General features: G+C 36.2%; 1 protein-coding gene and 1 pseudogene across 1 annotated transcript in view; both read left to right on the forward strand.

The window, feature by feature from the left end:
- Positions 1-22,960, forward strand: part of LOC150095284 (laminin subunit alpha-1-like) — a 1,249,242-nt gene that overhangs the window by 1,187,858 nt on the left and 38,424 nt on the right. The window contains exon 63 of the mRNA XM_090410638.1: positions 5,447-5,580. Coding sequence (XP_090266764.1) covers positions 5,447-5,580 — 134 coding nt within the window. The remainder of the gene's footprint in view (positions 1-5,446; positions 5,581-22,960) is intronic.
- On the forward strand, positions 8,794-8,963 carry LOC150095287 (U2 spliceosomal RNA; annotated as a pseudogene).

The following is a 22,960-nucleotide window of genomic DNA, read 5'->3' on the forward strand; positions in this document are numbered from 1 at the left end:
CTGGGTCTGAATCTGCCATCTTGTTAGAACGTAGTTCTTATTTAAATTATCTGTTTTTCATTATTTTAATTAATTGTTGGTTGATTACTAATCCAAATATAGAGAAATTTATATTATCCTGCGTCACCCTATATTCAGATTAGTCTATATAGTATAGTGGAATCAATCATCAACTAACTTCAGCAATCTCACTTTTCTACAGGCAGAGTTTAAAATTAATATTTAAGGCTTCTGCAAGGTCCAATATGAGCAGTGCAATGAAGAAAAATCAGGCAAACAACAAATTGAATCCAATAAAATAAACATTTAATACAGGGTTATAGAACATGTACATTTAAGTAAAACTTTAAAAACAAGCTAATGCAAATCAGCTTAGTCCAAATACTCATAACAAACATAAAACATTAGGCATCGCACATTCAGCTGTGAATAGTATATTCATCCAAATAATTGAAGATGGTTCACACAGTTTAATGTTACAGAATCTTACAGTAAATATTCTTAAAGTAGAATTCTCTAATTCTCTCTTAGTCAACAAACACTTAATTCAATTATGAGGCAGTTATCACTTCAAGGGGGAAACACTTGAAAGCTCCATACTTTGGCTAATTTTAGTAGAACGCCACAGTTGATGTTAAGATATATCGGAGCTAACTCTTATTTCTTCACGCTGAAATATAAAAAAATGGACTGCTCTTACCGGGTTACATCCTTTGCCCATTGGATTCACTATAGGCACACTTAAAACTGAAGTTAACTATCACTTTGAAGTAACACTATTCAAAAGGAATCGTCACTATATAACTGAAATATTAAACATAGAGCTTCACAAGTCTTGACACACTCGTTTCAGGTAATCTACTTATTCCTTATTTTCTTCTACGCATTAATTTCAGCTTTGCACTATTCTTCCTCAAAACAATTGGAATTCGACGTAATTTTAGAATTCCGTAGAAATATTCCTAATTGCCTATTAATTTCCCAGTCCCTTCTTAATTTATTTATGGCATTTCCAAATTCCTTTTACTGCCACCCGTTACTTCACTCCATGCTGTCCTGAATGCTTCTTCTCTGTTTACTTTCGTTTTCCAATAAAATACCTTCATTCTTCCCACCAAAATCTGGTTCTAGCCAGTTCAGCTCATATCAACTCCTTCTCCCTTCGAACACCATAGCTCACGCTCCACGCACGCGCTATCTAAAATTAACTCCGTTTCCTTGACAACAGCCAATCAAATTCAATCAGAAGAATTGCATAAAATTACTTTCTCTTTCATTTACAATAAATAAAATGCACATATTACAGTCCACTTAGGATACATTTACAAATTATATAATGAATTTATACAGAATAAATAACTAAAAAAAATTACAATTATTATTTTAATAAAAAAATAACAGTAAGTATTTAAATTAGAATTTACTTAGGAGTAAAATTAGCTCAGGATATGCAATTTGTGTTAGATCTTGAATGAAGTATTAATAATCATAAAATTCTTCATTCACAATTTAACAGAGGGATGATCTACAAAGGTTTGGCATGAGGTGGAGGATATCGGCTAAAGACAGACAGAACTATATGCTCAATCTAGTGGAATCTGGAGGAGGCTGTAATGATAAGTATAGAAACAGTGACAATGCCTTGATTCTTTATACTAATGCCAGGAGTATCTGGAATAAAGGAGTTGAATTCATGATGCTAAGAGCATCAGCTTGTCCAAAGATTATTGGGATCTCTCAGACATAGTGTAGCGCAATTCGCCTCCGTAGCGCAATTGGAAAAACGACGGCACATTGCGCCCTTCGATTGGAATAGGCCTACGTTCGATTCTAGTCGCGGCGGGAGGAATCTTTATCTGGATGATTTCAATCGAAGGTGAGTTAGTCGATCTCATACGGAGGTAGCAGTGTTTTTTCTCCCGGAAACTCGGGTTTTTCATCCCGCATACAGACAAATCGGCCCCTCAGAACACACGCAATTTACAGACAAAAAATACTAGTTGTGGTGGTGGAGGAGGTGGGTGGTAGATGGCGTTGATGGAGATGATTCGTAATGGAGGTTCGGTGTAGTGGTTGAGACAGTTGTAGGTGTCCTCCCGCGATGAGTCTTCGGACTCCTTGGAGGTGTCAGGAATAATAATAATAATAGTTGATGGAAGATGACATACTGACAGGAATAGATGTAGCAGGGTATAACATTTTTCGACAGGATAGGATGGGCAAATGCAGTGGTGGGGTCCTGCTTATGATAAATGATGAGTTATGTCCTCTCAGATTGGAAGATTTGGAGGGCATTGACACTAGTGGTTCTGAAAGCATGCTGTATAAGGTAGAGATGGGCAGGACAGGATATTTAGTGTTATGTTGCTATAAGCCATGCAGCATAGAGAGTGAAGAGCAGAAGATATTTAGGGAATCAAGCTTGGTGAGTGCAAAAAGAATGATTGCTACAGAGATTTTACCTACAGCAGTATAAATTAGGAAGAGGCAACTGCTGCATGTATTAGTCAAGGAATGGAACTTCTGGGATTCTTGAGGGACAAATATCTTAGGCAACATGTACTAGAAGGAACGCAAGGTTCAAGAGTTTTAGATTTAGTCATAATATCAGAAGATTTGATTATGACTGAGATAGCATCTCTGGCCCCTTTGGAAAGAATGACCATGTGGTTTTGACTTAGAAGATGAAGATATGCAAGAGTATCAAAGATAAAGGAATTAAGGTGGAATTATAATTCAGATGATTATAATAGTCTTGGAAATCAGCTTGGAGCAGTTCCATGGATGGAGGAATTAGAAGGACGATATATCATCAGTGCTTGGGAACTTGTGAAGTAATATTTATAAGCAGCAATAGCAAATTGTATACCACGAGCAAAGAGAAGAACACAATTTGGTGTAATGTGGATGGCAAACACTATCAAATTGGAACTGCAGGTAAAAAAGAGGTTATAGAAGAGATATAAGGAGAGAGGTGGAGGGTAGTTACATGAAGAATATAACACTGTAGTCAGGAGAGTGGCTAGTATGATAAAGAAGGCGAAAGTAGAATATGAGAAAATACTAGCCAGAGATTCAAAGAAAATCCTAAGGAATTATTTTGTTATGTGACCAGCAGGAGAAGAAATGATTGTGGAAGAATACCATTGTTGAATAAAAATGGAATAGAGTGACAGTGGAGTTGTTCAATGAACAATTTCTTGGATATTTCATCCTGAAGAAGTAGGTTTTAATACTAGAGGGATAGGCCAGATTTGAAGTTTAGAAGTACAAGAAGAGAATGTGTTTCAAATACTGAGTATTCTGGATTTTGCTGTGGATTTTAAGAGAATGTTCTAAAAAACTGAGAGCTCCATTGACCTGGCTTTTCAATGGAAGTCTGGCCAAAGGAAAGGTGCCCAAGGATTGGAAGATATTGCATATGGGTGTATAGCAGACTGGAAGCATCAAATTATAGATCAGTTTGTGTTTCATTAGTGGTTGTAAAGATCTTGGAGAAATGAGTGAGGGACCATATACAGCTTTGGGCAGATGAGGGTAATGTTATCTGTGAGAGTCAACATGGATTTGTTAAGGGGTGCTCTTGCTTTAGTAATATGATTGTCTTTTATAATAAAGTGATAAGAGCAGTTGATGAGGGAAAGGCATATTCTGCCATTTTTTTTGTATTTTTCAAAGGCAAGGCATTTGACAGGGTACCATATGATAAGCTGATATTTAAGTTGCAGCACATGGGTTTAGATATCAGGTTGGTGAACTGGATTCAAGATTGGCTATCTGATAGTTGTGTGTGTGGGGGGGGGGGGGGGGCACAAGGAGGCAGAAGGTTACAAGTGGGGTCCTACATGACTCAGTACTAGAACCTGAATTGTTTAATCCTTATATCAATGACACTGTCAGTAGATTGCAGGGGGAAATTCAGTTGTTTTCAGATGATGTGAAGCTGGGAATGGTTATTAGTAATGGTGCAGATATGGTAGCCTGCAAGAGGATTTGAATAAACTGGACAGAATGGCAAATAAATGGGGGGTATCAGTTTAATGCAGCAAAATGTAAAGTTTTTGAAGTTTGGGATACATCGATGGGAGGCTATATATACTTCAGTCTATTTACTCTGTGGGAGTAAATAGACTGAAGGAAGTGGGAGAGGCAAGGTATCTGGAGGATGATGATTGATAGAAAGCTGAAATTCAGGGGAGGTAATGCAAAGGTAATGAATAATGAAAGTAACCCAGAGAACTGATGCAGGATGCCAACCTGCAGAGATAAAAGAATTGTAATTCTATTGTATAAGGCCATGATCGGACCACACCTGAACTATTGTGCTCATATTTGGTCCCCAGGATTTGAACGGGATAAGTTAACCATGGAACAAATGCAGAGGTGGATAACAAAGATATCAGCACTGCACAATGTTAGCTATGAGGATAGGCTGGAGGAATGTGGATTGTAGAGTTTGGTAGATAGAAGGAGGGGTGATATGATTGAGACTTTTATACTGTCGAGAGTTTGTCATAGAGTTGACACCGGGAAGTTCTTTAGTTTGGTGGAACAGGAGGAAGGAGCGAGGATAAGGAGCCATCCCTGGAAGTTGCAAAAGGAAGTCATGAGCAAGAGGGTATGGAGTGGTTTCTTTGCATGGAGGATGGTTTAACCATGGAATGCATTGCCTGATAGAGTGGTGAGAGCACGAGGTCAGTGGTTCAAGGTGTGGTATGATAGTCTGTTTTCTAGGGTGGGCCTCCCCATGATGAGTCTTGTGACTCCATAGAGGCCTGAATCATAATATTAATAATAACTAGAAAGTTTAGGGGGAGATATAGGTTCAGTATCAGGTGGAAAGAGGCTTAAGAAGAAGAATATATAACAGGTATTATAGTCCAGGAAGATTTCTCCCATTGAATCTTGTTATTATCCCATAGCACTCTAGAAAATGATATTAATATATTTTATTGTAATGTTCACTCCTAGAATATGTCAGTGAATTTTTTATACATAATCTTGAAACACTGTGTGTGAGAGAGATACCAATTATTAACAGAAATGAACAATAGCCACTGTGTGTAATGTCAGATAAATTCCTGGTATATTAATGTGTGCAGATATGCTTAGCATATCAACAGACCTTGCAGTACACAAGTATTCAAAGCTTCAAGAACATCTGTCACCAACTCTTTATGCTATGGCATTACACTTCTAGTCTTCTCTAGCACACATCCACGACATAATACTTATGAAGAATTTGGGGCAAAAGCATTATTCTTCTTATTCTTCCTCGGAATTCTGTACTTGTTTGTCCATGAAATGTAGAGCATATTAAAAATACAGGAAATGCAGCCAAATTAATATTTGTTTTTATTTGATGCATAATTTTTTTTTTGTTTGTTTAAATTCACTTTTATATAATTTGTTGGTTATAAAAATGCCAAACAATTTATTCACACAGACAATGAATTCAATCTTGGAATGAAGTTAGACATTCAGTTCGAGTTCAAAACCACAAGGCTTAATGGTATTCTTCTCAGTCTTACAGAAGCTAATGAAACTCCTTCTTTAGGACTGGAAATCTATAATGGAAGTGTAAGTTCTTTCTTACATTATTTTTAATTTATATTAATATAATATGAACTTTTCATAAACACTAATAGAATTTTTTCCAGATTTTTTAAGAAATATTAAAAGACTTATTGCAATTATTCTAATACTGTTAAACTGGAAGCATCTGAGAATCTTTAATGTCACACGCAGTGCCTATCAAGCAATGTCTTGAACTGATTGCCTGTTTCTGCACTCACTGTATTCCCAGATAATGTATTCCATCAAATCACTACTCACCAAGCAAAAAACTAAAAATCTTGCACTTCAAAAGATGTCCTCCTGTTCTACCCCATCTCTTTCTACTCAACAAAAAATTGTTGAGTAGAAAAACATATTACCTCTTCTTCTCCTCCCTCATTATCCACCAGTTTTTGCAAATGGTATCCACTCAGTTTGACCTCATACCAGAGACCCTAAACACCACCTTAAGTGCTTCTCTCTCTAGATCCTTTTCAAAAATTCATCCTTTTGAAATCCAGGTCACCATTATCATCAGCCATTTTTCTGTCCACTGCTGGACAAAGGCCATCCCCAAAATTCTTCATTCAGTCCTTTCTTGAGCTTTTCCATGCCACTGAGTTCCAACCATCTCTTTAATCTCATCTTTCCACTATCTCTTTGGTCTTCCTGTAGTTCTGTTTCCATCTCTGGAATACCACTCAGATATCAACTTCACTCATTCTTGAATGTTACTTCTTGCAATATGACCAGCCTATTGTCATTTGGGTCTTTTAATGGCTATTATTGTTTCTCACCCTAGTGTGAGCTCTGACCCAAGTATAGTGCTTTCTTTCTTTGGTGGTAATACTGAGAAGTGATTTTTGCAATTTCCTCTGGAAAATTGTTGATTAATTTTCCATATGTCATGATTGGAATATACAACTGTCAAATATTTTTCTTTTGAGGCAGATTGGAATGTTTCCTTTGTGTGCTTCATGGTGTTTTTCCATAGGCCACCCAACAAAGTTGAATTCTATGTATAATTTCTTCTTCTTCACAGCTACCTTCTACTGTGATCTTTTGTCCTAGGTTCTGTTTCCATCTCTGGAATACTACTCAGATATCAACTTCACTCATTCTTGAATGTTACTTCTTGTAATATGACTAGCCCATTGTCATTTGGGTCTTTTAAGCTTTGTTTCTCACCCTAGTGTGCTCTGACCCAAGTATAACCCTTGGCACACATGCCAAATGTGGTATGCCAATGACTTTTTACCAGCACATAACCCAGAGCTCACCTTAAAAATAATTAAATAAATACATATCCAACATCTTCGCTGAGTTGTATATTTTAACTTAATAGAATACAATTTTATTAAGTAGAGTGATACCAATTAAAAATGAGATAAACAAACAAGCACTATCAACTGTTTTAGTAATAATAAGTAATAAGAAAATGAAACAAACATCTTATTTCCAAGCCATCTATCTTTGCTATATATGGATGTACAAGTTTTGTCCTGTTCAGTTGTTGCATCATTCACCAGGCAGCCAGTAGCGACGATGTGACTCCTTTACCATCATTCACAAAGGTAGTCAGTGGTCTTTGGAATGTGGAGTACGAGGGACAAATTGAGAGAATAAGTTGCAGAGCCTTGTGAATAGGAGGAAGAGGGGTGGGGGATAGGATTGAGACATATAGGGTTGTTATCAGGTAGACATGGAAGAGATTTTTCATAGAATGGAAGAGGGGAGTAGAACAAGAGGCCAGTGCTGGAAACTGTATAAGGAGGGTGTGAGCAAAGGAGTGAGAAGCAGGTTCTTTGCATGGAGGGTAGTTGGTGAGTGGAATGCATTGTCTGAGTGTGTTGTGGATGTAGACACATTGAATCAGTTTAAGACATGGTTGGATGTATGCAATAGTTGGTACCTCCCGTGATGAGTCTCTGACTCCATGGAGGTCAAATGTTAATAATAATAATTTTTTTTTTTTTTCTTGTTTTGTAAAGAATTTATCAGTTTTCTAAAGTGTGTACATATGTGGATTTGGATTTACTTAAATCATAAGTCATTAAAATATGGATTGGAAGTATTTATTGTCAATTTAATGGCAAAACCACCAGCAAAGAAACAAAGACATTTAAATGAAGAAGACAATAGAGAATTTAAAGAATACTGGACTGAAAAATTTGGTATGATTAAGAAAAATTTTTTTTTTTTTATATCTGAAGGACAGATAATTTTATTTGCTTCCTCTCCTTTAGAGATTGTGCAGAATGTCACAACCACCAGCAAATTAGAGAATTAGAATTTAAAGAATACTGGACTGAAAAATTGGTATGATTAAGAAAGATAAAGCATTATACGTTTTATGTTCCAAATCAGTTGTTTGTAGGACTTCTTCTGTAAAGTGACATTTTTAAACTGTTAATAAGAACTTAAGCAATAAAAGTGAACTAGAACAAAGAGAATTAATTTCTCATTGACTGAGCAAGACAAAAAAAAAGTCCAATACTTGGAAATTTACTTCAGGTAGGCCTAGTTCCAATTTAGTTGTAGCTAGGTTTGAGGTTTCAAAAGTCATTGCCCAACATGGAAAAGCACTCAGTAATGGGGATTGTATTAAAGAAGCATGGCTAGAATGTGCTCCTTTCCTTTTTAAATCTTTCAGAAAAGGTAAAAATTATTCTGCATATTAAACATTTGTCTGTGAGTAGAAAAGCAGTTAAGGATAGGATAATTAAGATGGAAAGGAATATAGCACAACAATTAATAAAATATTTGATTTCATGTAAGTTCTTTTCTATTTGTGTTGATGAGAGCACAGACATTACATCATCAGCTAGGCTAGCAATCTTTGCTCGATTTTGTAGGGTTGACAAGTATGCGAAGAGATGATTAACCTTGTAACACTACCTGAGCATTCCACTGGAGTTGAAATATGTAAAGCAGTTATGAACAAATTATCTATTCTGCAAATTGATATTTTGAAAGTGGTATCTGTCACAACAGATGCACCTAGCATGATTGGTAAGGAAGCAAGAAAGGGACTTCAAGAAGTGATGCAAACAGTAACCAAGGTTTGAATGAGGTGGATTCGGTGTACAAAGGAGTAATAATGTACAACAATGTTCGTTGGCTTAGTCGAGGTCTTGTTCTGAAACGATTTGTTAGATGCCTGGATGAGATAAATCTCTTTTTGACTAATCAACAAATGTCTTATAAAGAAATGTATGACATTGTGTGGGTTTGTAAACTGATTTTTGCAGATTTTTGCAAACATTAAATGACTTGAATGGATCCCATCGGGGCCCAAGATATTAAATTGATTTTTGGAAAGAGGCGGAGTGCTTGGAACTTGCTCCACCTCCCTCTGCCATGAGGTGCCCTGGTATTGCATTATTTCCAGGGTCAACTCATCACTAAAAGCAATCGAAGAATAGTCTGGCTGGCTCATATATTTTATTTTAACAGTAGAAGAGAAGGAATGAGAGAAAGTTATGTGAATGATAGAAGAGGAGAGAATAGGATAAATGGAAAAGGGGGAATGAGAAAGAGATATGGGAATGATAGAAGAGGAGAGAATGGAAACAGTAGGAGACAAGGAATGAGAGGAATGCAAGGGAGTACTGGAACCTGGGATATAGTGATGTCAGTAAGGCAGGTAAGTAGGGGAGCAGAGAGAGAAAGTGTTAGAAGAGAGAGAGTGTTAGAAGAGAGAGAGAGAGAGTGAGGGATGCATGTGGCCAATCGAGGAATAGGGTGGTAAGAGGTGCAATGTATGGGGACTCGATCTGTGGTGTTCAAGATAGGATGCATGAGGAGCGTTTGGCTGGAGGAACGATAGAAAGTGGCTATGGCAATTAAGAGGGGTGAAAGGGTGGATGAGATGATTGTAATAGTGGGAACAAATTACTTGAGAGGTAATGGAAATTGGGCAGTGAAGGATATTAGATTCTTGCTTATGGTTGTATGAAAGAAGACGCAGAGAAGAAAGATAGTGTGCATGTTGCCTAGGTATGATAGTGACGAGCTGAGCAAAAGAGCAGTAATATTGAATAACATAATAGCTAGAATGTGTCAGAAGAGAGGATTGGAATATGTAGATGCTTGGAGGCTGTTTGAGGACAGAGAGGAATTGTATGTGAGAGAGACCGCTTGCATTTGAATGAGGAAGGATGTAGGCATCTGGAGAGATTGCTGTTCTGAAGGAGTCATCTGTCCCAGAGTGGATGATAGTAGCAGAGGTGGCCCCTTGTGGGAATGGGTACTTGAGGGAAGGGGGACGGCATCAGGTAACACTGAGCCCGGTGAAGTCTAGAGAGGATAATGCTAGGTATAGAAACAGTGGCATTTTTATGCTTTATACTAATGCCAGGAATATCTGGAATAAAGGAGAGGAATTGGTGGTGCTGATAGCATCATCCTGGTCAAAGATTATTGGGATCACTGAGACATGGTTCACAGAAGAGGATATAATAACAGGAATAGAAGTAGCTAGGTACAGCATTTTTTGGCAGATTAGGAAGGGAAAGCATGGTGGTGGAGCACTGCTTATGATAAGTGATGGCTTATGTCCTTTAAGGCTTTGGAAGGCAGTGACACTAATGATTCTGAAAGCATATGTTACGAGGTAGAGGTAGGCAAGACAGGATATTTAGTGGGATGTTGCTACAGACCAAGGAGCACAGAGTGTGTGGAGCAGGAGATGTTTAGCCAGTTGAGCTTGGCAAATGCAAGAAGAATAATTGTTATGGGAGATTTTAACTACAGTAGTATAAATTGGGGAGAGAAAGATGCATGTAGCAATAAGGGAATGAAGTTTCTAGAATTCTTGAGGGACAAATGTCTCAGGCAACATGTGATAGAGGGAACAAGAGATTCAAGAGTTTTGGATTTGGTTATAGCATCAGAAGAGTTGATAATAACTGAGATGACATCTCTTCCACCAGTAGAAGAGAATGACCATATGGTTTTGACTTGGCAGATAAATAGACATGCAGGAGTATCAAAGAGACAGGAATGTATGTGGAATTATAAGGCAGGTGATTATAATAGTCTTAGACGTCAACTTGGGGAAGTTTCATGGAGGGAGAAATTGGAAGGATGGGATATCATTAATGTTTGGGAAATTGTGAAGGAATATTTGTTAGCAGCAATAGTAAGTGTATTCCACGAGTGAAGAAGAGGACACAATTTGGAGTAAAGTGGATGACAAACAATATTAAACAGGATCTGCATGCGAGAAACAGGCTATGGAAGAGATATAAGTAGACAGGTGAAGATAAGATGCATATAGAATATAAGACACAGTCAGGAGAGTGACTAATATAGTAAGGAAGGCGAAACTCGAATAAGAGAAGAGATTGGTCCTAAGACACAAAGAAAATCCTAGGGAATTTTTTAGCTATGTGGCCAGTAAGAGGAGAAACGACTGTGGAAGAATGACATTGTGGATAAAAATGGGAATAGAGTAGCTGAAGCAGAGGACATAGTGGAATTGTTCAATAAACACTTTATTGGAGTATTTCATCCTGGAGGAATAAATTTTAATACTAGAGGGATAGGACAGGTTTGAGTTTTAGAGGTGCAGGAAGAGAGTGTGTTCCAAATACTGAGTACTCTGAATGTCAGTAAAGCTGTGGGACTGGATGGTATTTCACTCCAAGTTTTGAGAGAATGTGCTAAAGAACTGACAGCGCCTTTGACCTGGCTTTTCAATGAAAGTCTGGCTGTAGGAAAGGTGCCCAGGGTATGGAAGAAAGGTAAGATAGTGCCATTGCATGAGGGCAGTAGTAGATTAGAAGTGTCTGATTATAGGCCAGTTTGTGTGTCATCAGTAGTTGTTAAGATCTTGGAGAAATTAGTGAGGGACTGTATACAGCATTGAGCAGATGAGGGTAATGTTATCTGTGAGAGTCAGCATGGATTTGTGAAGGGGCACTCTTGTTTTAGCAATATGCTAGCCTTTTATAATAAAGTTACGAAAGCAGTAGATGACGGAACGGCATATACTGCCATTTTCTTGGACTTAGCGAAGGCATTTGACAGGGTGCCACATGATAAGCTGATATTTAAGTTACAGCACATGGGTCTGGATGTCAGATTGGTCAACTGGATTCAGGATTGGCTGTCCAGTAGGTATCAGAGAGTTGTGTATGTTGGGGAAGTTTCAAGGAGGCAGAGGACTACAAGTGGGGTCCCACAGGGCTCAGTACTGGGACCTATATTGTTTAACCTTTATATCAATGACATTGTCAATTGATTGCAGGACGATATTCAATTGTTTGCAGATGATGCGAAGCTGGGAAGGGTTATTAGTAATAGTACAGATGTGGTAGCCCTGCAAGAGGATTTGAATAAGCTAGACAGATGAGAAAATGAATGGGGATGTCAGTTTAATGCAGCAAAATGCAAGGTCTTGAGGTTTGGAACACATCGATGGGACACTACATACTCTACTGAAGGAGATATACTGGAGGAAGTAGGGGAGACAAGAGATCTGGGGTTGATGATTGATAGAAACCTGAAATTCAAGGAACATATTGCAGAGGTGGTGAAGGTAATACAGAGGATTGCTGCAATAATGAGAAGGACGCTGACCTGCAGAGATAAAAGAGTTATCATTCTGTTGTATAAGACCCTGATGATCAGACCACACTTGGACTATTGTTCTCAGATTTGGTTCCCAGGATTTGAAGGAGATAAATTACCTGTGGAAAGGGTACAAAAGCAGATAACAAAGATGGTTTCAGGACTGTACAATAATAGTTATGAGGATCGGCTGAGGGAATGTGGACCACAGAGTTTGGTTAATAGAAGAAGGAGAGGTGATATGATTGAGACTTTTAAACTGTTGAGAGGTGGTTACAGGGTTGACACTGTGGAGTTCTTTCACTTGGTTGAAAAGTGGGAAGGAGTGAGGACAATGGGCCATCCCTGGAAGCTATGAAAGGAAACTGTGAGAAAGAGGGTGAGGAGTGGTTTCTTTGTATAGATGGTGGTTGAACCATGGAATGCTTTGCCTGATAGAGTGGTGAGAGCGAGAACGGTCAATGCATTTAAGGAGTGGTATGATAGACTTTGTGTTTCCTAGAAGGGAAACTGGGATGAATCTTGATAGACTTTCTGTTTCTTAGGAAGGACCTCCCACGATAAGTCTTTTGACTCCGTGGAGGCCTGAATAATAATAATAATTAAACTACAGGGCTCTAGTAAGACTTGATATTATGTCTTATGACATGAAGGCATTTGAAATGAAACTAGCAGTTTTATAAGAGGAGATGTAGACAGTGCGAGATTTAGTTATTTTCCAAACTTAATGAAATATATCAATGATCTCCAAAAGGATGACAAAACAGACTGCCGGTGTCTTCTAAAGCTATTTTTAAACATCACTGTGCAACTGTTGAGCAGTTCTCTCTAAGATTTGTTAAGTACAGAGAATTAGAAGAGACTGCAAAATTCATTAAGTTTCCAGACACTCTAAAACTGGATGAATTAAAGTTGCAGGTGTTTTTGTGAATAAATGTGGATGATTTTGAAATGCAGTTGATTTATTTTCAAAGTAGCTCAATTTGAAGGCAAGAATTTGTTGACCTCAAAGTTGACTTGGAAAATATTGAAAAGGAGTGATTAGAGTAACAGAGAGAAGGGTGGAAAACGAGGTACTAAGGACTTGGAATACTATTACAGAAACTTTTGTATGTTTAAATACCCTTGCAACAGCATTACTATCCATTTTGCATCTACATGTTCTTGTGAATCATTGTTCTCAGTGATGAACTTGGTTAAGTCTCGTAATAGGGGCTAGCCTTATAAATGAAACTAGTAGTGCATGCATATCTCTACAGAGTACAAAATATAAACCTGATATAAATTATTTGTCATCAGTGATGCAGCAGCAGAAGTCTCATTGAAGTTAAATAAAATGTCCACTATTTTCTTTCTCTAGTTGTGATTTGATGTTTTCTGCTAAAAAATGCTAAAGATTAACTTCTTTTTAATATATTGTGTGGATAAAATAACATTTTATCTGTAATTTTTATGTATTACTCATAAGGGATTAAGAATTAATAAAAGAATATCGATAATTTTATTTTCTTTTATTTTGCTTTAGTCAAGTAAAATGATTATGAGATTGTGCACTGTAAGATATTGGAAAAACTTGAAAAAAAACCTATGTCTGATTGATCTTTATAAAAAAATAAAAAATTCAGAATTATTGTTTACTGTTTTGCTGATGTTAAAAATTGTATCTTTAAATTGTGTGGCTGTATATGGCAGCTTTAATTATACTTAAAGGGAAATAAATATCCACGCTATCAATAGAGTAGAAGGACTTTTAAGTAAAAACTCCGTCATTAATTTTTACATTCATTCAATCTTGCATGACTTACAATATTCTTTGATTTTACTGCTCTAGTGTGATTTTTGATTATTTAAAAAGGTTCTCCCAATATTGAAAAGATACCAAATAATATGTTCTGCAAAATTTCGGTTGGCACGTGAGAAAAATTTGCATCAAACATTTGGCGATTTTGGCACGCACACTTAAAAAGGTTGCCCACACTGTCCTAGGTAAACATAGGAGGTTACTATATCAATTTCCAAGTGTTCCACATATACTGGTTTTTTGGTTATATACTTATTATAACATTATTTTTGTTTTGTCTTTGTTTATATTTAATCCTTTCTTTTTGCTCTCTGCATTCAATGCATTGATCATTTGTTGAAGTTCTTCAGAATTCCCTAAAAGAACAATGTCATCAGCAAATTGTAGGTAATTTAGTTCTTTCCAATTTACTATAATTCCTCTATTTTTCCATTCCAAATTTTAAAAAATTTCTTCTAGGACTGCTATAAAATGATTTGATTTTAATAGATGCAGCTGAATTTTTATATATATGACCAAATACAGGATGGTCTGATATTGCATTTCCTCTACTTACAAATATTCAAATTAATGAAAATTAACAAATCAACAACCTACCGAAATAAAACAGAAGCATAAGCCTTGCATGTTGACAGCATTTGCAATTGTCGGGTAGAAATTACAAAACAATTTACATATTGGTACCCATGAACCACATTGTAAAGGCTGCTAAAAAAAAAAAAAAAAAGTGAGTTGTACTAATATTAGTATTTAAACAATAAATTAAAACTGTCATGTAAACATAGAGTAGATTTAATGTCTTCCTCAGCTAAAAAAGCAGAAAATCACTTACTATTTGAAAAAAATTGAAAGTGGTTCAATGCATTGAATCATGTGAGAGTCATTCTGATGTGTATAAATACATTAAAGTTAATGCCTTCTACCATTTCAACAATAGTAACCGATGCAGGTAGTGTGTTCACTTGCAGGAATTATTAATGCAGAAGTGTTAAGAACAACATATTGAAGGATTATACCGTCGGATATAGCTAACAACATCAGACTTGACGTAACCAACATCCTCGCGCATTCTTCGCTGCCAAAAAGTAATTTATCATATGCCCAACGCACGGCTCTCCTGAAACTACGTAAAGAAAAAAGTATCGTCATCACCAGAGCAGATAAGGGTAATGCCACAGTCGTTCTTAATACCAGTGAATACAATCGTAAAATGAACATTATCCTCCGCGATCGCGCTACCTACATCTCGCTAGAACACGACCCCACAAAAACACAAGTTAAGAAACTAAAAATCTTACTCAAAAAAGTATCTTTCTGGCCCCCTGACGTCACGAAAAAACTTAAACCTTTCCGCTCCAGTCCCCCCCGAATATACGGTTTACCAAAAATCCACAAACCCAATTCCCCACTCAGGCCTATAGTAGATGCCACCAATGCACCTTGCTATAGACTATCTAAACAGCTGGCCAACTCTGATCTCCCTCACCGGAAGGTCCCCTTCCTATATAAAAAACTCGACCCACTTTAAAGCCCTCACAGAAAATTTAACCTTGAATAAGACAGACATATTGGTAAGCTTTGATATCTCCTCTTTGTTTACCAATATCCCCTTAATTGACACCTTATCTCTCTCTTAGAAAACGTTTTGCCCTCTGACATCTTAAATCTCTTTTCCTTTGCCATTAACTCTGGGTATTTCTCTTGGAACAACAAAATCTACAAGCAGATAGTGGAACTGCCATGGGTCCCCCCCCTCTCACCCCCCTTGCCAATTTCTATATGGAAGATTTCAAAAAACGAGCCATAGACTCAGCCCCACTCAAACCTTCTACCTGGCTAAGATATGTAGATGATGTGTTCTCTATTTGGCCTCATGGCCCAGACACGTTAGACTCCTTCCTCAGTCATCTCAATAGTCTACATCCAAGAATCCAGTTCACTATGGAAAAGAACAATTGTTTACCCTTCCTAGACACCTTAGTCACACGCCTGCCTAATGATACACTGACCTTCACCGTATACAGAAAACCCACACACACAGGCAGATACAGTCACAAACTCTCCCACCACCACCCCTCTCAACAATATGGCATTATTAAAACTCTTACCAAGAGAGCCCACAATCTTTGTTCCAGTGGAACCGCCCTCACTACTGAGCTTAACCATATACACAGCACTTTCCTCTCCAATGGCTACAGCGATCACAGTATCAAAAAAAAAAATAATCAACTCCTCCCCCATTCCCCGTCCTTCTCGTCAACAAGATTTTAAAAATGCCATCACCATACCCTACATCCGTGGCACATCCGAAAAAATAGCCAAGATACTAAAACAGTACAACCTACACACATCATATAAGCCCCACCGCAAACTTGCTACCCTTATCCATTCTACGAAAGATCAGCTCCCTCCTCTCTCTCTCTGCCTGGAGTTTACAAAGTACCCTGTTCCTGTAAGCTGGCATACTTTGGACAGACAGGCAGATCAGCATCCATCCGTCTAGATGAACACAAGTCTTACATCTTCAAACACAACTATGGCCATTCAGGCTTGGCTGATCATGTTTTGGACACCACCCACAGGGTATCATGGAAGAAAACCAAGATGCTCCACCACAGCAAATTCAAGAAAAAGAGACTTTTCTTAGAAGCAGCAGCAGCTCTCAAAAACCAACCAAATCTCAATAAATACGGTTGCATTAAGCTTCCGAAGATTTGGGAAACACTCATCACCAGAGTTCCCACCTTACATTCCAGTCCACCTACTACTGCCCTTAGAGGGCGCTCTACCTAGATAGGACTTTAGTGTCACCCACGTGGTTGGGCTTAGTATTGTTTGTTATTTGTGTATATGTTACATTAATTGTTTTTGTAATCCCCGTAGATGTCCTAGTGACTAGGATGAAATATAGGAAGTATTAAATTCTATTTTAATCCTTTTTGAGTGTTGTTAAAAAATCCATTAAGCCTCCAACATGATGTCCTCACAGCACTTAAGCCTCTACACACGTATATTGAAGGAGTGAAGTAATGGGGAAAAAAAGATTAGTGTTGTGGATTGACGATATGAATCAAAACAACAGTCCTGTAACCCCAGATAATGACCCTCAGCTAGACCTAGCTGATTAAGGCTTCTCCATTATGCCATTATCTTTAATTTTACTTTAATTTATAACATACTGTGTTATGTTATTTCTAAACATTTTTATGTAAAATAATTATAAAAGAACATAATTCTTTATAGAAATTGCAAAAATATTAACTTGTAGAGGTTATTTATGTACAGAAGGAACTCAGTCTAATTTAATTATATTATAATTTTACTTCAATTGAAGAACTTTTTTTTTCCAATTCCTTAATTTTTAGGGCTTCTAAAATAACGAACAGTGAGAATAATCAAGTGCCCTTTCAAAGTCAATAAATGCCAAACCTAGAGATTTTGGTATTCATTTGACTTGTCAATAATTTGTTTTATTACATATATATGATTAATGTACCGTAGTTTTTCTGAGTCCTGCTTGTTCTGGAGTTTAGCAAAAATCTAGTTTGTTTTGTATTCTGTTGATAATAATTTTTGTAACAATTTTGTATAGTGTGGAGAAGAGGCTGATGGGTGATAATTTTTAATATCTTCTCTGTCTCCCTTTTTAAAAACTATAAATAAGGATAGCATTATTCCAACTCTTTGGCATTTTCTTCTGTCTTAGGCAGGATAACGTAGTCATGAATGGTTCATCGCTTGTTTTCTGAACTATTATATCATATTCACCTGATGTCTTTCCATTATTTATGCCAGGTTCATTCATCGGATTAGTGAATTGGAATGGTAACTGGCTTTCTGATATATATATATATATATATATATATATCAGAGAGTTGTATACGAAGGAGTAGCATCAGGGAGTAGTTACAAGAGGAAGTCCGGTCCACAGGGTTCAGTACTGGGACCATTACCATTCAGTCTTTATGTCAATGATATTGTTACTTGGTGAAGTTATACTAGAAGAAGTGGAAGAAGCAAGGGATCTTGGAGTGAGTGTAAATAAAATTTAAAGTTCAGAGGGCATATTGCAAAGGTTGTGAAGGCATCTCAGAGAACTGCTGCAATATTAAAAAGGACATTGACCACAAGAGATAAAAGGGTGGATGGTCCCATTTTATAAAGCTTTGATCAGACCACATCTGGATTTTTGTACTCAGGTCTAGTCCCCCAGGATTTGAAGTGGATGATGTAACCTTGAAGAGAGCACAGAGATGGTTAACAAAAATGATATCAGGACTGTATAATGTTGATTATGAGAATAGACTGAAGGCATGTAGACTGCAGAGTTTGGTGGGTAGAAGACAAAGTGACAAATATCATTGAAGCATTTAACCTACTGAAGGATTATTATCATGATAGTGGAGAATTATATGGAGAGTGGTAGGAGCATGAAATGTATTGCCTGATGAAAGTGCAAACAGTGGATACTTTGTTTTGACTAACATTGACCTCTGACAATGAGTCTTGGGACTCCATGGAGATCAAGAAAATAATAATAACAATAATAATGATTTCTTCCTCTTCTATTTGAGGTATTAAGTTTTTGCTTTTATATTGGTTTAAGTTGTGGTAATTGTCATAATTTGGTATAGAATATAGTGACCAAATTATCCAAGGACCAATGCTGGACACATTCCACTGGTTGCATAACTTTTGTTTCCTGCTTTGCAGGTTTGCCTTCCCTCCAGGCGTATATTCTAAAATTGCCGTATTTCTTCTTATCCCAGCAGAAACATAATCATACCTTTTCGATAAAATATTCTGCTTTCATTCTTGTTATTATTACCGATTAATAATATTGTTACTGCTAAACTATCAAAAAACTTATTTATTTTATCCTTTCTTTTAGTGTTACACGGTGATCAGCATTCATTTTAGAAATTATGGATTTTACAATTTATAACACAATTGTAAAATCCATTATTTATTTTATGTTATACAATGAATAGATATTTGTTAAAAGCAACTTTCATTTAAATTCTTAATAATATATGTAAAAGTAAATGTCACACAAAACATATTTATCTTATACAATGAATATCTATTAAAACTCTCCAAATGAACAATTTAAACATATTTTTCAGAAGAATGAATTATTTTCAATAATTCATCATCTTCTGATATTTCACCCATAAAATCTTCACAGAAATTAACCATATTATATTTCATAATAAGAATGGCCTTTGTCTCAAGTTTTAATTGTGTTTTCTCTGCAGTCCATAATTTATTCACAACTGAAAATACTCTTTCTGTAACAGCATTTGTCCCAGGTAAGCAAAGAGCAAATTCCACTGTTTTTTTATATTACTATAAGGCACTTTTTGTTTCTCAAAAAACTAAATATCTCAACTTATCCATCTCCTGTAGGAGTTTTTTCTCCTTCCATTCTTAAAAAAAAAAAAAAAAATCAGCTAACGCCTTTTTATTCCTGTATACGGGAGTAGGCGAGGCCATTTAGCCCTATCTAACTTTTGGAGACTGAATGGGCAGTTCAATCTCCACTGGTACCAATCAGAGATAGATGGCCCAAGGCTATCACTAATTAAGCGGTACACAGTGAAGAGAGACGGCTCAAATGTGCCGCCATCTCGTGGTCCCTAACCCTAACACAATATATTTAATGTCTGAAAATAATGTGGGTTCTACCGTCGATTTTCTTGAGTTTACAGGACGAAAAACCCGAGTTTCCGGGAGGAAAAACCCGCTTGCCCGTGCCAGAGATCGACTAACTCGGGAACCAGTCGAAAAAAGGCTTAGAAAAATTTCCTCTAGTTGTTGACTAGACTCGAAACCAAGTCTTCCTTCGTGCGGCCAAGCGCCGTAGTGTGTAAACGCCACATCCACTGAGCTACACAGGCTCTCTAACCTTCTCTCGCTAACCTTCCATTCTTCAAGTTTTGAATCAATTATATACTTCTTTAAACAAGAAACTTCACCAAAAAGGTTATTTTCATATATTCCATGATTTTTTCCAAAATTAGAATCTATATACTCCAATGATACCTCAAAATCATACCATGATATCCTATTTTTAAGGTTCACCCATTTAAATGTCTTAATTTCCAGGAACTGGATGACCACATGTCCAAATATTCCAAACAGTTACTGTAAAAAGTTTTAACATGAAAAATAAACAATTTTTTTTTATGCTTCCATCATCTTCTAAAATTCTTAAATCTCATCTTATGTATATAGAAAGCTGCATATAGAGCTTTCTTATGCTTATCAGAAGCTAAATACCTTGTGATATCTCGCTTTCCTCCAGAGGTTACAGAAAATTTTCCCAAACAGATTGTACATGAAACATATCCCTCCTGTTCATACTCCTTAATAAATGGATACTCTTTTTTCAAATGATCTGTCAGTTTGCAATCCCTTTGTTTTCATTTTACTGACATGGTTTAAACCTGATTATTTAAAAAAAAAAATATTTTAAAATAATTATAAACTTTCCAATTTTTAAACATATAAAAAAAAAAGGATATAACAAAGTATCACTTCTGTGAATACCTGAGATCTATGATATCAAAAACAACAATTGTAATACTATGTCTATAAGTGAAACTTTGATTTTAAAACATACAACAAAATATCATTCTTTAAATTACCATTACTATAACCATGGTCGATATATATCATTTCGTGGTTGCCTTTGCTCCAAATCGATTTTATATCGACATGAGTGAGGTACTGAAAGACCTCAAACTAATAATTACCTTTATTATTAAAAAAGGGAAAATACAATTTTTGCTGTCATGCATAATTGTTTATTTTATGAATGAAATTTAAAAGCAACAGATATCATTAAACTTTGTGTGATTTTCTTTCTTGACTACTTGTATAATAACTATAACACATTTTTTGAAGGTTAGTCAAGTGAGTTTTAATTTATCGTCCTACATGTTTCACCGATTTTTCATAATCAGGGAATACATTCACAAAGGCAACAATACTGTTTTCTTAAATACAAAAGATTATGAAGAAAAAATTAAAAATCTATTATCAGACACGTCTGTCTATAATGTTCTCAGTACAGATCCCATGCAAAAAAACCATAACGACACAAATGAACTATTACGTGGAATGACTAACTGGCCTATAGACTTAACAAGAAAGCTAAAATCCATGCACCCGTTGACTCCAAGATTGTATGGCATTCCTAAAATACATAAAGAAGGTACCATTACGTCCAATAGTTGATGGAATCTATTCTCCTACTTACCAACTGTCTAAATATCTAGCCAAGATTTTACAACAACACATTCACAACTCGTATACTTATATTAAAAACTCACAACATTTTATTGAAAAATTAAAAAACACCCCTATCTCTGAAGATGATATACTAGCAAGCCTTGACATCACATCTTTATTTACAAACATTCCAGTTGTGGAAGTTATCAACATCTTAGACAACTTGTTCCCAAGAAACATCATTACTTTGTTCAATCATTGTTTAACTTCGAACTATTTCGTTTGGCAAAAAACAGTCTACAAACAACTTGCCGGATTAGCCATGGGTAGCCCCCTCTCTCCTTCTTGTGTTGACTTATTCATGGAAGACCTAGAGGATAAAATCTTATCTCAAATTACCCCAAAACCAAAAACTTGGTACAGATATGTTGATGACATATTTATCATTTGGAATCACACAAAAGAAGAACTAATGGATTATCTCAACCAAATCAATAGTTTTCACCATACCATCAAATTCACATTAGAAATTGAAAAAGATGAAAAACTTCCATTCCTAGACATCCTAATAAAGAAACAAACCAATAACAGTATCAACCTGTCTGTGTATAGAAAACCTACGAATACTGGACGTTACCTCCATTTCAACTCGTCACATCATATATCCAAGAAACTTAGCATTATCCATATGCTTAAGAAAAGAGCTATACATTACACAACAGACCAAGATGACTTACAAAAAGAATTAACTACAATATCCAGAGAGCTATCCTTAAATGGTTATCCAAAAAGACTCTGCAACAAGATTCTCTTTTCAGATATACCACAAAGACAATGTGATGACACCCAATACATCAGTACTATAACTATTCCATTTGTCAGCAGCATTTTCAAAAAATTGACTATTCTTCAAAAAATTGACTAATCCAACTAATGTAAGCATCTTCGTACCTTCTAAAACCACACAATATTAGAGTAGCATTCAAGCCGGTCAATACTATTCGGAAATTGTTAAGATCACCGAAAGACCCTCATCCATTCTACAAGTACTCTGGAGTATATAATATACCTTGCTCCTGTGGTGTTAGTTACGTTGGTCAGACCTCTAGAAGCTTCGAAACGAGACAGAAGGAACACATAGGATATGTCAGAAACAACAGACAAGATATTTCAGCTTTTCTTGCCACTTCGCCTCTACCAAACCATCTCATTGAGTGGGATAAGAGTCGTATGCCTTATATAGAAGAGAATTACCATTCCAGAACCTTCAAGGAGGCTGCTATGGTTGCCCGTTCAACAGGAAACCTAAATAAGAATCAAGGTCTAATCCTACCGGGAAATTTGGAAAGCTTTAATCAGATCACTAAACATCAAAGAAATGAACTTTCACGCCAATTACATTATGTCTCGTAACAAATAAATCATGTTCCCAAGACACGTGCATTATCTCGCACAATACTAATTTTTGTATGAATTAGAACCGTCAGTTAAAAACCTAGTCTGTTACTTTCATATAGCTTACTGTATTACCTGAAGATGCCGATAGCAAAAATCGGTGAAACATGTAGGACGATAAATTAAAACTCACTTGACTAACCTTCAAAAAAAGTGTTATAATCATTAAACTTTGTTTTATGATAATAATAATGTTTATTTACAGGCATTAGCCCAATTACAATTTGTTACAGATAGTTGTGAATTGCACAGTAAAAATAGGTAATATTTTTACAAAACATAAAACGTTAGTATTACATAAATTTAGATTACATTGATTAAGGATGATAATTTTGT

Source organism: Typopeltis vanoorti, chromosome 20 (assembly GCF_054136105.1).
Source record: "Typopeltis vanoorti isolate ZY-2024b chromosome 20, IOZ_Tvanoo_1.0, whole genome shotgun sequence".
Classification (NCBI taxonomy): Eukaryota; Metazoa; Arthropoda; class Arachnida; order Uropygi; family Thelyphonidae; genus Typopeltis; species Typopeltis vanoorti.